The sequence below is a fragment of the Falco peregrinus genome, chromosome 1 (assembly GCF_023634155.1).
Source record: "Falco peregrinus isolate bFalPer1 chromosome 1, bFalPer1.pri, whole genome shotgun sequence".
In the NCBI taxonomy this organism is placed as follows: Eukaryota; Metazoa; Chordata; class Aves; order Falconiformes; family Falconidae; genus Falco; species Falco peregrinus.
Window position 1 is genome coordinate 75,226,167 of NC_073721.1, and position 17,635 is coordinate 75,243,801.

General features: G+C 37.5%; 1 protein-coding gene across 5 annotated transcripts in view; it reads left to right on the top strand.

Annotated features, from left to right (window-relative positions):
* Nucleotides 1-17,635, top strand: part of SPRED1 (sprouty related EVH1 domain containing 1) — a 59,668-nt gene that overhangs the window by 26,653 nt on the left and 15,380 nt on the right. For 3 of the 5 annotated variants that reach the window (XM_005234607.4, XM_055800182.1, XM_055800186.1), the window contains exons 2-3: nucleotides 8,451-8,625; nucleotides 16,383-16,551. In XM_005234607.4, the coding sequence (XP_005234664.1) occupies nucleotides 8,451-8,625; nucleotides 16,383-16,551 (344 nt within the window). Of the gene's footprint in view, nucleotides 1-6,169; nucleotides 6,275-6,625; nucleotides 6,926-8,450; nucleotides 8,626-16,382; nucleotides 16,552-17,635 lie in introns of those variants that run through there. The other 2 variants (XM_055800178.1, XM_027782682.2) reach the window with 2 other exon arrangements.

Below are 17,635 nucleotides of genomic sequence, written 5' to 3' on the forward strand. Positions count from 1 at the left end.
AATTTTACTATGGTCTTCTTTCCATGTACTAGTTACCTTAATCTTATGTTAGTGGTCAAGAACTTTATTACAGAATGACTTGTTGATTAATGCATTCACATCTCCTGTTAAGAGTCTCCAGAGTCCTGCCATCCTTAATCTTGATGGCTAGATGACTAATAGCTTAGACTACGAGGGTGATCTAATCATGCTTGCATACTTGAGTGAAGCTCAGGGACTATGTAAGTATGTAAGACTGAAGGAAAATGGCCCTTAGAGAAGAGAGAATTCTGACTTATTCAGATATAACTATTACCTGAAAGTTTCCTTAAATTATGTATCATATGTTCCATAAATTATGTAATCATTGCTATTCCAAGGAAAATAAAAGGCACAACTCTATCTGTAAGCTTCATTTAAAAAATAAAAAAAAAATTCCTTCTAGACTGGATGGATGCTGTCTGATGACATTGACTGGAAGTGTCAAGTTGTCTTAGTTTCACTGGAATCCGCCTTAGGCTGCAAACTTGTGCTTGTCCTAAGTTTGCTGAAGTGCTGGAGAAAATCAAAAGCTTGTCTTCCATCATTTCTTTAGATGTTCCTCTGTTTTTGCAAGGTTGGAAAGAAATGGTAACTTTTCTTAGCTAAAAAATTAACTCTTTCTCTTGTTTTATTTGTGGAATTTTTCATCTTTGTATGTTCCATGGTAAGCAAGTCACAATTAATACATGGCATCAGTGTCCAATAGCTTGATTGCTACTTGATACGATACAAATGGTGATTTTACAAAATTAGAAGAGGGTACAGACAGTTCTGTGCTATAAGTGGAGTGAAGAGATTCCTCTGGATCTTCAGAATTTCTGTGGTAAGGAGGAAGAAAAATATATGAGAACGTATATAGAGAGGAGAAGCTGGGCTGGGCTGAAGAGTGGATATTTCTGGAGTTCATGGCTGTCAGCTTGTAAAAATGAGGCAAATTTAGTGTTTTCTGGAGGAGGGCCATTCAGTTTGGGGGGATATATGAGTAGCAAGATCTGACCACTCAAATTCTGTTATCTCATCTGCCTAAAATTGGATAGAATTTAATCCAGGAGTCCCTGGTACCGGCAGAGTAACAGCAGTCCCTGTTGTTAAGCAGGCAGCTGTGGAAGTCGTTAAAAAACATCTTCCGTATCTGGCTCATCTCAGCAGCTTTTACAAAGGGGAAACTACATAGTACATACTATTCTTTTAGTTCTGCTACGTGTCCAAAACCTGCGGATCCATCTTTGAATGTTGCCCTGGTTCTTTTTAACTTCAGTGGGGAAGGGTAGAAAAAAAGTTTGGATTTTTTATTTGCTTGTCTATTTGGTGTCAGATGCAATTTTCTAAGTAATATGCCTTGACTAGATGGTGTTACAGAATCCATGCTATTACGACAACTTAGACCTCCAGAAGGCAGCTTTTTAAAAGAGGTGGAACCCAAGGATGTGTTGTGATCTCCCTTAATCTGCTAAAATACTACTTCATTTATTCAGTCCTTATGGACGACATGCAGAAGTAATAGAACTAGTCACAATTATTAAACAAGAGGAGCTGCTGGGGAGCAGGGCTAAAATGTTATTCACATAAATGTCAAATGTCTACTTTGTGTGTAATTTTCATGGTTTTCAAATCCTTTTAATAGTTTCTTCATTCTTTATGTGTTCTTGTGCTTTGCAAAAGCTCTTGTGGTAGTAGCTATTCTTCCTTGCAGCATCAGTTACTTTATACGGTCACATACCTTAAGTTGTCCATATTCAAATAGGAATGTGGTTCTAGTGCTCTTATTTTTTAATTACTTTTTTCTGATGTTGTGTCTAAGAGAACACTTCATGACAGCAATATGCTGTTTTGACTGTTTCCTGTTCTGGACACATGTTCATTTGTGTCTCATTTTCCCTTTTGAATTGTAGGTGCACCTTGTTTAATAAGCCTCTCCTGCTAAATAATAATTGTGTAATCAAGTATTTTTGGCTCTTTCAGGATACCAGTTATCCCCTCCTTACATAATACCATTTCCCATGTTGCTTTTTCCTTCCACCATTTGCCCTTCAAGTCATTTTGCTCAGTAGTTAAGGTTTCTGTAAGTAGATTGTTTGGGCAGGAGTGTCCCATACAGGTTTTTTGGCAAAGTCCAAAGCTCATCAGTAAATTAGTATGGGTAGCAGTATCCTAAATGTAACAGCCTTTGTCTATAGTTTCTGCTGGAAATCTACGTGTCTTCTTGCTAAACTCCTCACAAAAATAAATTTCGTAGGCATAAGTAGCTGCACGTGGTTGCTGTACCTCCTGTCTTTAGTGTGAAGAATACTTCTTGCCTCTCTTAAAGGAGAAAATCTGCAAAGTTTTGCCTTCTGCCAGCATAATAGTTTGGTGTATATTCTGATTTGCTGGTATAATTGTGAGGAGAAAGGTTACAGTCATGTAGGCAAAGCCTTATATAGTAGTTGTTATGGCAAAAAAAAATTATATTGAGCACATTTCATAAAAATTAATGGGGTATGCTGTCACATTTTCTTGATGTAAATTATGTTGTGTCTTTAGTACTCATGTACAGTGTTTGCATCTCCTTCTGTTGTAGGTAAGTCATTAAGGTTTTGTGCCAGTGGCAGTCATTCTCTAAACCTGTAGTAATAAAGGGCTTGATATCATCAGCAGTGTACCAATATGTTCATGTGATACTAGTGAATTATTTTTTTTTTCTAAATTGAGTCAGTACTCAACGAATGTTACCTGCAACTGAAATAGGCTTTAGCTCACTGGTCTGGTATTATCTTTTGGTACTCTGGGCATGCTTGTGCTTGCATTTCTCTAGCTGGGTATCATAAAATCTTCTGCTAAGCTGTTTGGATAATAAGAACTGTAAAAAGCCAAGTATGGTTGATGTGTGCTCTTTGGGTGAGGCTGCAAACACATAAGTATATTGCACCAGAAGTTGGAGGGGTTAAAGTATGTGTCTAAAGTGCCAGTCAAAGGTAAAGAGCCTTGATCCATGACCAGTTCACATCTGGAGATCAGCCTGGAGCTGTTACTTGTGTGCCAGTAGAGATACTGTAATTTCATAGCAGTGTGTCATGATTTTTCAGAATGCCTTTATCTTATTCCCTTGTCAGAAGTTTTGAAATGGCAGCTGTGCACAGTGACAACTCTTACTTCAGAGTATCGTGAATTCTCATAAATTAACCCATATTAGTTATATTTATAAAGTTGTCTTTTATTGAAATTGCTGTTCTTTGAAGTAAGGTATTAAATAAAAGAATCATGGAATAACTGAGATTGGAAGGGACTTCTGGAGGTCATCTTTTCCACCCTTCTGCTCAAGGAGGGCCACCAAAAGCAGGTTACCCAGGACTATGTCCAGGAAGCTTTTGAATTTTTTTTCCAAGGATGGAGACTGCACAACTTCTCTGGGCAACCTGTGCCAGTGCTCAGGCACCCTCTGGGTGGAAAAAAAGTGGTTCTTGATGTTCGAATGGAACCTCCTGTGTTCCAGTTTGTGCCTGTTGCCTCTGGTGCTGTCACTGGGTACCACTGAAAAGAGCCTGGCTCCATCCTCTGCACCTTCCTTTCAGTTTTTTATGTATGTTGGTAAGATACCCCCAGTCTTCTCCAGGCTGAACAGTCCCAGGTCTCTTAGTGTTCCCTTGTATGACAGATGCTCCAGTCCCATAATCATGTTAGTGGCTTTCAGTGGACTCCCTCCAGTAGGTCCATATTGCTGTTCTACTGGGGAGCCCAGCACTGGGCCCAGCACTCCAGGTGTGCCCTCCCCAGGGCAGAGCAGAGGGGCAGGATCACCTCCCTCGACCTGCTGCTGGCCACGCTGCCCCTAATGCAGGCCAGGACACTTGGCTTCCTTTGTCTCAAGGGTGTGTCACCGGCTCACATTCAGCTTGGTGTCCACGTGAAACTGGAGGTCCTTTTCTGCAAATCTACTTTCCAGCTTTGAAAATAAACATAAGGCTAAATATTTTTACTGAAGCTAAGAGGGTCAGTTTCTGGCATGGTTCAGTTTATAGTTCAGCTTGAAGATCCAAGTGATGGTAGTAGCCTTATAGTATTAAGAAACAATCTGCAGTTGCAGTTCACTTGTCTTAATGTTTCTGAGATCACTTATTATTTTTCAGTCCTGTATTAAAAAAGAAATGTGCAAGATGCAATACAAATGAAAGAATTGTAATGTTTAATACGAATCTAGGAGAGGGAAGATTTGCATACTGTTGAAACTGGGTTAAAATAAACAATAATAAATAATGCAACAAGATAGCTGCTTTTTTTAACATCTTTTCAATGATTTTTTCAATTTTTCAATAATTTTTTTCTTCAACATCTCTTCCCATTTTTCTCTGGGAAAAATACTTTGGCAGAAAATTCTTAACCTTCACTCTCTTGGATCACTAATGGAAGAAAGAACAAATGTTGTAATAACGTTTGGTGTCTTTAATTGGCTTAATATTACACGTAAGAAATACCCCATATTACCAAGGTAACTTATTTTTTACCAAAAAAAGCTAGAGTGTTGAAATTAAAGTTGTTCTTCCACCCAGCCATCAAAAGCAGGATTGTTCATGTTGTTCATTAGTTGCTGAGCTGAAGATCCCAGCCAGCTGAGGTCAGTGGAGTGCTTCCTGGGCTCGAACAACAGTTTGGTCATCCAGGTCATAAGTCAGTTTGGGCCCAAGAGCATTACAATGATATAAATACACAGCTTTTGGAGGGAGGAGAGAACCTTTAAAACCTGTGGTCAGATTTTAATGCTTGATGCTCTTAAAATAAAGTTGATAGTGGCAAAGGACTGCAAGTCGTATATCTTTCCTGTCCACTTAAAGTTTCTAGCCCTTTGTTTCTGCCCCCTAATGCTTTCTCAGGCTTCTTAGTTAACTCCACTCCAGCTTTTGGTTTTGGTACAGGAGTCATCTTCATGTGCTAATATTTTTAGAATGAAACTTTACACAATATGCTATTCTATCTTAAAATTACTTCAAGTTTAGTAGGTATACCACTCAGACACATGCTGTACTTTTCAGTAGCTCTGAACTACTAGGGGAAAATAACACTGTAGATAACTTTTGGTTTTTTTCCCCTGCTTCATCACAATCTATAAGTCACTGTAATCACATAAGAATGCCGTACTCATCTCCTTACCTGAGGCACTCATCTGTTAGAGAGATCTGTTTCCATAATTGTTAGGAATTGATCTTGGATTCCAGAGTGGTTGTCTCCGATTTTCACTGGTGCTCAGCACTGACTTGTGAAGCAGCATGTTCCTATGGACAGAATCCCATTTGGCTTTTCCTGTATACCTTCCTCTGCCTCAGGAGTTTCCAGTGGACACAACTGAAATCAGGACATCTCAGGAACGGTTAGATACGATGCAATAGGTCTGAGCCAGCTGTTGGCAATGCTGTTGCTCTTGCTATACTTAACATGTTTGTGGTAGCTAGTAGAATTTTCCTAAGAGCAATGCTCAGCTGATCACCCTGTTTGATTGGTTTTATTTTGTTCAGTTATTCCTGATAGAGCTGCTAAACATGTAAGAGTAGGTTAAAATGTTAGGCTGTAGAGGTGGTGCTGGAAAACACTGTAGCCTTGTCTGCCCTTTTTCCCACAGCTAAGCTACACCAGCAGTTTAGCAATTTGTTCCAAAATTCCCAGAAGTAGATGGGGCTATAGTGCTTAGAGATACAAGACATCTGGGTGGTTTCAGTAGTATAGTAGTGTGACAGACAGATGCTGTTTTGTTTGCAGAGGATTCTGGAAATGGAAGTCACTCTTAAGTCCTGCTGCTGCTTTGTGGGTAATTGCAAACCAGCTTACATTGTTACTAAAAATAGCTATTGTTAACAGTTGTGAGTTCCTTTAAAATATATATTTAAAAAAATTAAGGTACAATGAACAACAACAATAAAAACACAAAACTGAGCGTAATATCTTTGTAGTCTTTGGCATTGTTGCAAGTGCAGTTACGTATCTGTCTAGTTAATTTACAGAGTGGTTGTCTGGAAAAACTGTTTCGTTTCAGTTTAAGAGATTATTCATTAAATATTACCTGTTGGGGAAATTTATTTTGGCTCTTGCACTAATGCAGTGGATTTGACAGCAGTTTCTAAAATATTCAAAAGGATAATTTTTTTTTTAAACAGTTTACAAAATACGGAAGCAAAACAGAAGATTGTGAACTAGACCTGACTAGGCATCTCTGTATAGGGAAGGGGTGAAAAAACCCAACACTGACAGAAAACTTCTGGCAGATGGGTATAACTAAGCCACTGAGGTATGATATATATCCTCCATCTTTGCTTCTCCTTAGCAATTCTTGAAAAGAAAATTGATGTGGTGTGTGAAGTTTCACTTAATTTTTCTTTTTTTCTTTTTTTTCTTTATCTGTTGTAGTTCAAGTTTTCTCATGTAGCCTAAGTGAAGTTCTGTGATATCCCTAAATGATGCTTGACTGAACTCTTGCTGCAGTCTATGGGTATACAAAAGAAAGCTCTAATATTCAGATTTGGAACCAAGTTTACAGAATTAATAACTTCAAAGATAAATTTGTAGTTTGCTTGAATGAAGAATAGCAAAGAGTGTGGAGGTTTAACCAATTGGTACATCTTATTTCTGACTGTTTCAGAGGAAAGTCCCAGTGTCCTCAGTTTCTGTCAGAAGAGACTCTTCACCTGAGAGAAATGAGGCAAAAGACTACCTGTGTCTGAAGTGTACAGCTACAATCTGAATTTACCTCTGAGTGAAATACAGTGATACAGACCAGTTAATGATTCAACTTCCAGTAATACTACTGAGCATCAAGATACAGCCATTTTTATTTGCAGATATTAGCATTGATAGATGCATACAGTGAAGGATGGATTTTTCTTGATTATATTTGTCTGCTGTGTGGGAGGAGTTACTAAAAGATGTTGGTACAGAAATGGTGAGAAACACTCACTGAACTGTCATTTTGACTATGATGTTTAGGGGGAGGAGGAGGCTGTTTTTTAGCTTGGAGGGGGCAAACAAAGTCCCTCTAAACAAATTCACTTGCCTGTAAGCTAAAATTGGATAGTCTTGTTTTATTTCCCATTTTGCAAACTGTTATGTATTTAAGCTTTAGATGCTTGCAGCAAAATTTTTTTATATATATAAAAGTGAATCATATACATGAATCATATGTGTGTGTGAGAACATAATATATCAATTACGCAGAAAAGCCTACCTTCAGTTATTTTGGGACATTTAGGGTGTGTGTGTGTGGAAATAAAGCAGTGATCATTTTAAAATACAACAGTTTGGTGAATGGTTATATCACAAATAATTTTGTACAGAATGAACAACTTTGTCCTCTTCTAATATGTCCTCTTCAGTCCTTAAATTTGACATCACCAATGCAAACTGGCATAAGTATTTAAACTCTCAATCAGAAATACGTTGCAAAAGATACCATGACATTTATTTCTTTAGAAGTGTTGGAATGTTCATTCATGGACTATGGAATTCGCGCAGTAAACCATACTTTGAATGTAGGCTCTTAAAACATCCGTGGTAAACCATGGGTTTTTCCAACTCATGTAGCAGCAAATTCATAACCAAAACTAGAACATGTCTTTTAATTTAAATGAAATAAAAGCTGAGAGAGAGATCACCAAAAACTTTTTTCCAAGACTCTGAAAAAGGAATTTATATTTTAAGTAATGAAGTGATAACCATTTTTTTATTTAATAAAAATGCTAAATTATGGAAAAAGCTGTTAAATTGTAAAATGCAAGTAATTTTTCCACACACTGCGAGTACAGGAGAGAACCAGCTGGTAGGCACTGCAAATATTAGGTTTTAAGTAGCTATAACTGGTTCTGTTGTGGAACCCTAGAACGTGTGTGTCCTGACCTACCCTTGCAAAGGACGGGTTATGTGCGTGGGGAGGAGGGAGGGATGGACGAAGGGAAGCGGGGTTTCTGGCTGGAAGCCTGTTCTTGTTTAGATTTCAGTGGCAGAAGGCCTGACCTCTTTCTGCTTTCTTGTTCTCTTTTCTGTGCAATTTCATGGTGGCTGACTGGCTTCATGATTAGTCTAAAATAAATCGGGAGTTGATTCTTGTCCTTTTCCTGCCTCTGGCCCTCTCTAGCTAGATCACTGACTGTAAAGGTTTTCAGAAGAATATCAGTTTTGACTCTGAGGAACTATATTGTCCAGTTAAGTTTCTTTACAAGGAATCTCACGTAAGATCCAAGAAGTCTTAACGACATATATTAACCAAGGTATAGAAGTACAGAGGAGCATATTTTGTAGGGTGGTCTTAGACTGGTTTCTTCTAAGTGACTTAGGAAGGACTGAACCTCCACAATGTTAATTAACATCTTCATGGTTGTGGGTTTGTTGTTCGGTTTTTGTTTAGTTTTTTAACTAGACTTAGCTGATTTGCGTTTATGGAAAACTAATTTCTTCTTTTGCATCTCTTCCAGTAATAGTTATGCACGAGTGCGAGCTGTGGTGATGACCCGGGATGACTCAAGTGGTGGATGGTTACCACTTGGAGGGGGTGGACTAAGCTGTGTCACAGTCTTCAAAGTCATTCCCCAGGAAGAGAATAGCTGTGCTGATTTTCTTATCCATGGAGAACGACTCAGGGATAAAACGGTAACAATTTACATCCGTTTAATGTTCCCATTAAAACTACGTAGGACCTAAGAATAGATGTTTGCTTATTGTTGCTTTCAGACTAGAAAGTAAATTTATAGTCTCAGTCTAATGTTGCTGAGCTTTTCTTCTTATCAATGATTGTATACCTTAAAGAGCCAATTATTTAAGTGTAATACCATGCATTTCTAGAATTAAGCATGTTGATCTTTTTGAAAGTTGAAAACATGCTCTTTTCATTGCAGATTTCCATCCATTTGGGGAAACGTTTTGCTATTCAGGTTTTTTTCCACTGGAGGGTTGAAGTTAAATCTTCTTGTTAACCTGTTTATACATAATGATACTGTGTTTAATAGGATTATTGGAAGGTGAGATAACTTGTTAGAAATGCAAAATCTGAAGGAATTCCTCAGTAATGATTCAGTTAATTTTGGAGTTTGGCTATGATAAAAAGTAGCCATTTTACACAAAAACAACTTTTATATTGGAAGAAAGCATGAGCTGACAGGTCCAAGAGCTGATCTGGTTTGATGAACACATAGGCAATAGTCATTTTTCAGCTGTGTTAACTAAAATACCAGTAATAAACTTGTCTTGAATGGCATCACAGAAGTCAGCCTCACAAAAGACAAACTGGTGTAGGAACCCAGCTGTTTCTGCCTGCAGACCTATAGAGGAGGACGTTGGCTTAATAAGGCTTGCTTGGTTACTTGTGTGCCAAATAGGTTTCTGAAAGCGGGGACAGTTCTCACTGTGGAAACAAAGAGAAGTGGGGAAAGCACAAAACCTCCATCTTAATGACTTTTGTGACAAACTTTTTTCTGCCAATAATTTATGACTCCTGTGTAAGCTTAAAAGGTAGAATTGCTTCTGAGACCATGCTGCTGATTCTTTCTCAAGCATACCAGTTTTTCTTTTGAGGCAGGACTGCTGAGTTTTCTGCCTTGATGTGGCTGTTGTAGGAAGAGAGCATATAAATAGAAATTCTGCTGACTCAGTTGTTTCAGCGAGGCGTAGTGCTATTAGCAGAGTACCCTGTGTTCCTGCACCGCTATGAGCACCTGCAGTTCCTTCCTCACTTTGCAGTAGTTCCCTTCAGAACTTTTTTTAGCCTTATTGAGGCTGGTTTTGAGGAGCTTAATTGCATTTAGAGATACTTGACAATTTTCTCTTAATACTTTCGACATTCACAGCTTGCCTTCAGAATCTGAGGGTAATAAAACACTCAGAACTGAAGGCTGGTTCAGTGTTTCTCCTGCATGCATATGAAAATGTCACAGCCATCGGCATCCTGATCTGTTTGTGCTCTCTCTCCTGCTTCCCCTGGGCAAGCCTTGTTTTGTTTCCACTTCTGGTAGAAGGCTTGAAATGTCTTTGCTCCTCTTCCTGTCCAAAAGAGAGCTCACGTTAGTATGAATGTTTTCTGAATTTTGGTTGTCCTGAAAAGATTTTTTTGAGTCAGGTTTTGTTTTGTTTGGGTTAGGTTTTTTGTATGTCACATCCTGGGGCTGTCTGTCCCCCCCTTCCCTGCTACTGTCCCCAGATGTGACCTACTAGTCTGCAAGGCAGATTTTCATCTTACTGCAGGTTTAGGAAGTTGCTGTTGGAAGTGAGCCCCTCAAAATCACAGGATAAAAGATGGAAGAAACGCAGCTGGAAAGAACATCTATCCAGTGTATATCGAATAAAGCTCAGGGAACTAACAAATACGGATTTAGGCTGTGGGGAGGAATACTGTAGAGCCAGTGATACTTCGGTAAAAGAGTAAAAGGAAGCTATGTATGCATGTATTTCCTCGGATTTCAAATATTGCACTTACAAGCAACAGCTAATGTGTAATGAATTAACAACAAAGTTGCACAGTATTCAGCAAGACCCCTGTTGGCATAAAAGAAACAAGATCCTACGTCAGGTACGTGAGGACATTGCTAGGTCATGACAGTTTTTAGAAGGACAGTAGCAGGGACTGGAAGAGAAACACCAGACAGGGATCCAGTCACTGATTCTGAAACTGTTCTGAACTTTATGCTTTCAATATAGTTAATGAGGTTTACATTTGTTCTTAGGATATTCCTGTGGATTCTCTACTGCTAAAGCACAATTTTTGACCTTTTCTTTAATGAAGCCAAACAATTGGGTTTTTTAGTCCAAATTGAACTGATAGGTGACTATTATATGTCATAAAAAAAAGTAATAAAAACAACACCAAGAAGTTGAAATGTAATTGTCTATTCCAACTGAAAGAGTGGAGAAGGCTGTGTTCTCAAAGAGACAACCCTGAAAAGGACTGTTGAAGATTACTTCAGTGGCATAAAATGCTTTTCTTTTTTTTTCCCCCCCTTTAAAAATAAAGTAAAAGTGGAAGTTGTTATGGGTTCACTATGTCTACTACTGAGTAGGAACCAAATAATTTGATCATCATCTGATTCTGAGTAAGACTTACATTGCATCTGCTGTTTCTGTGCTCCAGCATTGCTCTGATCTCGTTTTAGAGTGGCCTCGCTGTGTAGATCTGCATACGTGAATAATCTTTGAAGTTAGTTGTACACTGTTCAGTCAGTTGCTCTGCCATTGTATCTGCAAAGAGAAAGTAGCAATATTGTTTTAAAAAAAGCTTCCTAAACCATTTCAAACATTTCAGCTATTGAGCACATGTGTCTTCAGGAATGTGTGAACTATTGTAGTATTTAGATGTCATTACAGCGCAGGAAGCTGGACCACGATTTCCAGATCACTCACCTTTTTTGCTGGGTACACACAGACATTTTTAAAAATACTTCTCTGGATTAAAAATGAAAGTAATCCTTACAAACAGAGTCTCTTCCTCACTCCAAGTCCCATTACACACTGTTAAAATACCTTTATAACTAAATGATATTTTTATTTCCTCTGGCCAGTAAGTCTTTCTTTTGTGCACTAGCGCAGCTTGCAGAAAAGGTGCAGATATTCCCTTATCCTGGAAAACCTATAGCATGGAAGTTGGAACACTTTTCTGGGACACAGGGAAGTATGGGTTTTAAAATACCTCAGGTTAGAGAGCAAGTGAAATTCAGACCTATGGCTTTTGCTGAAGGTACATGGGAATCATGATGCCAGTATTATTCTTCAGCTTATGCATCAGTAGAAGGGTGGAATTTATTCCAAAGCAACCTGAAATCCATAGGTGAGGTATTTGTTGGAGGTATCTTCCAGATGCTTCTTAAAGGGTTATAGTCAAAAAGAATGAGAACTTTTACCTCTTGTAAACTAGCTTTACTTGCTGCTTTTCCAGGTACCGCTTCTGACGCTACATTGGCAATTCCATTCCAATGTGCCAGATGTCCCTATATATTTTATAGGGTATGCAGGCATTTAATTAGGATTATAGATTCAGTCTGTAAGTCAGCTGTATAAACGAAATACTTCGGGACTGAACATAAAATACCAAAGTTCCTTGTTGGGGGCATTTCTCATCATTTCTTTATATACCTGAGAAGTTAGGTGGTTCACAAAAAGCATCCTAGTTATCTGAGAAGAAAATCAAAAGTTGATGGCACCATTGAAGTAATTCAGGAGAGGGAATGCTCCCTGCTAGTTTGCTCAGGTTGTTTAGCTCTGCTTTGGAATGTAAGGGTATTTTGTGAAGACTTTGACATAATTACAAGTTTCCTGCTTTATTATATTCACTTTCCTAGATCTGGCTCCAGCCAGTCTGCTTGGAACAATTGCACTCCCTCCTAACCTGGTCAGGTCTGCTGCTCTCTTTTACTGTGTTTACTGTGTCTTCTATCTTAATAGCACTAGTGTTAAACACACACTAGGCTCAAGCTTACAGGTTTTTAGGCTTTGGTGAATTTTACATTCTTGAATGAAAAGTCTAATAGACTTCTCTGTTTTCTTTATTTTTTTTCTCTAGTCCTCTAGTCCTTTGCCATGCAAGTTTTTGTTGAAGGAGGAAAAAAAAAATATGACTAGTATCTTTTGGATTGTGAGTCAGGAGTGACAAATCAGTTTAAAACCTTTCTTTTGAAGAACAGGTAATTGTGTAAAGGGAGAGAGAAAAAGCTGAAGCTGAATATAAATACTGTTCTTTTCTAAAAATCTTCTGTTCAAAAACTTAGTACATCATTTAGTTTTTAAATTGGCTTTAAAGTTTGAGAAGAGGTTGATTATGATGGGCTGTAGTACATTGTCTTTTTGAATTGGAAAAAGAAAAAAGGACGCATAGAATAATAATCACGTCACAGGGTCGTGGTGGCACTGGGGCCACATGCTCTGTAGTATGCATAGGCTCAGGTCGTGCTGCTTGGTGCCAACACTAGAGAAAAGCCTTTCATTCTGTTTAGCTGAAAAGGCATTCAAAAGTTTAATCAAAAACTGTATACTTAGGTGTTTGTAGATTTGGGCTGGGAATGGGAAATTGTGGAAGTCTATATATAATACTGTAAGCTGTTGAAAGTACACCTAGAAACTAGTAAAATAATATCCAGTGTCTAGAAATATTCAATTATGGGGTCTGTTATCAAAATAGAAATATATATCAAATGCAGTAAGGTTCTATTCATATTTATTTCCAAAACAAGCCCTAAGTAATGATGCCAAGCTCTTAAATAGTCATCTTATTTTTGTTTAAAAACACTTGGTTTTGAAGTGTTGAAGTTCAAAGTTTCTGACTTCAGCAATTCATCTTGTCTATACAAACTAAATAGTTCCTAATATCTTTAAAGAATGTAGGTTGTAGAGGTGAGGAAAGAAACTTGTAGCAAGCAAATATTTTTATGAGTAGCTATGAACTCATTAGTGTTGTACTTGTGACATCTGGATATTAAAAGATTTTTTTCAGTAAATAGTAGTAAGTAGACATACAGTCCTGTTTATGCTCTGAGAATTTAGATCTTGATCACGTGTATGTGGAGGTCTTCTGTCTCGAGCCTGATGACTCTGCAACATTTTCCATTACATGCTGAGGTGGCTGCTTCATATTGGTATGGAAGTCTTATAGTCTGTCTCCAGATGAAGAAAACAGACCAGTAACCCATGTTTATTAAAAAATGCATTTTTTTAAAAAGCCATGACCACTTAATTTACAATTTTGCATGTCTTTGTGCTTATCAGTGGAGATCTTAGGGAAGGTCTACCTCAAAAGGTTTGAAAGGCAGATGTTTGGTAACAATGTAGGAAAGTATGATATCATCTTCATAAATAGGGAGAATTCTGAACTGTATCAAAGTGTAGTAAAAAATAATTGAAGTTTTGGATGTTTGAAGACTCAAAAAAAATATCTGTATTGCCTAAAGCTTGGTTTCCGTTTCCAGGCTTTGGAGATATGTGTGTTGTGGTACTTCCTCCCCAGCCGCAGTGACAGTTTGCATGCTTCAGCATAAAGAAGCCTTTGACGGCATTATGTTTAGCAGGGAAAAAAATACATTCTTGCTGCAAAACATAGAAGTGTTTTGGGGGAGAAAAAATGTGCTTTAGGCGATGCTTGGGATTTTTTTTGTTTGGTTGGGGTTTTTAGTATTCTGGATGCAACAAAAACTATCGAAGTCTGGGTGTTTATAGATTTGTGTCCCACTGCTAAACCTGACCTACAGGTTTTGAGTTTTCTCTCTGGTAGCGCAGGCATAAAGTCTCACCTGTATAGATTCTTGTGTCTGATAACACGTACAATTTTGATGCAACTAATTTTTCCCCTTTCGATACCTTTAACTGCTTATATCTACTGTGTTTACTGGTCTGTTTTCGTACAGCTTTAGACATGAAAAACAGCATCGTCCTGTCAAATTTGTTGTTTCCTTAAGCTGAAAATTGTTACAGTGTTGGATAGGATATTTGCTTGTTAATGATTGCTCGTCTTATAAAATGTTTTGAGGGTTGCACATGGGGGGATGCGTGGTAGCAGAGTTGCTTTTGGGGTTGGGGGGTGTTGGTTTGGGGCTTTTCTGAGTTGGTTTAGGTTTCTTTGAGAATCATATCTTCTGCCCAGTAAAGCTTTAATCCAGTAGTTTATCTCTAGTGCTGCTATCTTAAAAATGTTTGTCATCCAGGTATGAATTTTTAGTATAATCTGGATTAAGTCCTTTGGGAGTAGGTGTTCATTGAGATGCTATAAAAACAGTCCTGTGGTACTTTTTGTGGATATTTGGGTGAAACTGCACACAAAATACAGTGTGTAAATAGTTGGTATTTAGTATAGTAGAGACGGCCCAAAAGTGCTCACAGACCTAGAAAACGCAGTGACATGAGAGATCTTAATTTTTAACTCCTCTTTTTAGGAGGAAGCAAGTTTAAAATCATCAAAAGGAACAAAGAATGATCATGTAATACACCTTAGAACTGCAGAATGATACTTTTGGTTTTTCTGCAGCACTTTTTTTGCACATTTACAGCAAATAATTAGTTTCCTTCCTATGCTTTCTTCTAGGCTGCTGTATCTACATATTGTTGACTATTTAGGGAATTTGGAGTGGAGTAGCAAAATTTTTGTAAACTCTTTCAGCATTAAATGTCCAGAAAGAAAATGTCATCCTTCATCGAAAAGGCAGTAAAACTCAAGAGGACATGATTAGCGGTGGGATGTAGGGTAGGAGAAATAAATAATGAAGAACAGGAGAAAAAAACCTGTTTGCCTATGTAATAATTAGACAGGGAAAAGAGTGGAAGAACAAAAAGGATACATAAGAACAGACAGATTTTTTTAATCTGGAGATTTTTTTTCTCAGTTTTGTTTATGATTAACCTCATTTTTCCACGTGCTATAAGAAATGTTGTATTTTTCTCTCAAAAAGCTGCATATGTAACAATGAAAATTCTGAAAATACATTAATGTTTAAATGATAGAATATTAGAATTCCTCATTAACCTCTCAGTGTAGGTTTTCAGAATCTAGTAATACAGAGATACAGGTGGTCTTGCTGTGCATTTTATTATACCTAGTGCTACAGGAGCAGATCACTGTGTGTCCCTTCATACTTACTGTCTTGTTCACCTTGAATTTTTTTTTATCAAGAAACATTCAGTGTAACAGTGTTGCATAAAATAATTTTTTCAGTTAAATTACATATGCAAATATATTTTAAAAACCAGCCAATTTAAAGTGGGAATATGATGTAAAGACTGAGACTTTGCTTCATAACTGAATATGCCTGTATACCTGTAACGGTTTTGTAGCCAAATAATTCTGTTAACTATTCCTAATTATTGTTTTAATTGTAGTTGAACATGAGCCATAAATGTATTTGTCTCTAGGTACAGGCAGTAATGCATTAAAAAAATATTTTAGCTTTGGTTAATTTCAGTTTTTAAAACAATTCTCCTGTATTATTTTTTCTTGTCTGATAGCCTTTCTGGGAGAAAATGGGTATGGCCTGAAAACAGCATAAAGTTACTCTAGTGCTCAAAAATTTTATGGAATATGTGTACAAATAAAATTCCAAGTGATGCAGTAATACTTGATATCAGCACAGTAATGTTTTTTCAAGGTGTGGCCTATTTCATTTGCTGAACATGTAGCAACCCTGTAGTAACAGAAGTGCTTGCTGCAGGTATGAGATACTTCTGAGGCTGGGAAGATACAAATAGTGTCCTTCACCCATACCCCACTTATCAGCAACTGTTAGTAAATAATTTTGCCATAATAGAAACAAAGTTAAAATTACATCCTTGTAACAGGAGGATATTTATGATGTATGTTTTCAGGTAATTCATAAACTACATTTTGTTCTCAAATTTGATATATTGGTCAATGATATCTTTTCCTCCCGTCTTCTTTCTGGAAGGTGGTCTTGGAATGCACATTAAAGAAGGACCTCGTTTACAACAAAGTTACTCCTACTTTTTACCACTGGAAGATTGATGACAAAAAGTTTGGCCTCACATTTCAGAGTCCTGCTGATGCAAGAGCATTTGACAGAGGTATTCGGAGAGCAGTAGAGGATATTTCCCAAGGTATGTATTTCAGGTGAAGGGGCTAGCAGAGGTGGGGGGGTTGTTGAGTGTTTAATAAATGCGATAAGTCAAAGAACTTTGCGTAACGTTACTATTGACAGTATTAAGAATTTGGATTGATCTATAGCATATTGAGATTTTAACAGTTTTTAAATAGTACTTCTGGCGTTTTTAAAGTGCCATTCATCAAAGTGTCTTAAATTGTTTCACAAACACTAACAAGGTAATTTCCTGAAACATCCCTACATAATAAAGCATTGCCTTTTTTTTTTAGAGATGAAGAAATGGAGGAAGCTAGTGTGTTACATTGTCTTACTTGGATCTTCTCAGAAGCTTGTTATAGCTTCTGTGTTCTTGGAGGATAAGCTATGAAGTTCAATGATTTGAGACCTCTTGAGTTCTTTTTTTTTTATCTGAACATACTTTCACTTAATAGTTTTACTTGTTTGCTAACAGCTGTCAGAGTAGTTCTGAGGGCAGGTTTATATGGGACAGTAATATGACTTAACTGGTTCCAGTGCTTCACTGACCTCATGCAAAGTAGTGAGCAAAGTGCGGAAGATGATCAAGCCTCAATTCTGAGCTGAAAATATGATAAATGTATTGCTGGATAAGGAGAGGGAGGGAGGGAAGAGAACAGGTGTCTGTTGAATGGAAAGAACATCTCTTTCAAGCTTGTAAAAAGTAACTCAAAAGGGAGAAATTTAAAAAAAAAAAAAAAATTCTGTGCCGTGCTGTAAATTTGGGGATTTAATGTGTGTTACCATATTAGCAAAGGGAGAAACATGTTTCTGAAGGGAAATGCTTTCTGACATACTAGAATGACTTCTTTTGAATTGTGCTGATATCATCCATATCCCTGCAAGAGAAATAATTAGAGAACATGTGAGTCCTTTTCTCTCTTAGGGTCTCACAGTGCCAATTTGTGCTGATTTATAGCAAAATAAGCACAGCATGCATTCATGCCAACCAAATGTATCTGCCTTTAATTTTCAAAATGCTACATTAACAAGAATATACTCCCTTCCTTCTAAGTTATGGTGACGCTTTCAAAATGCTTTTACAAGGTGTGAACATGAGAGGA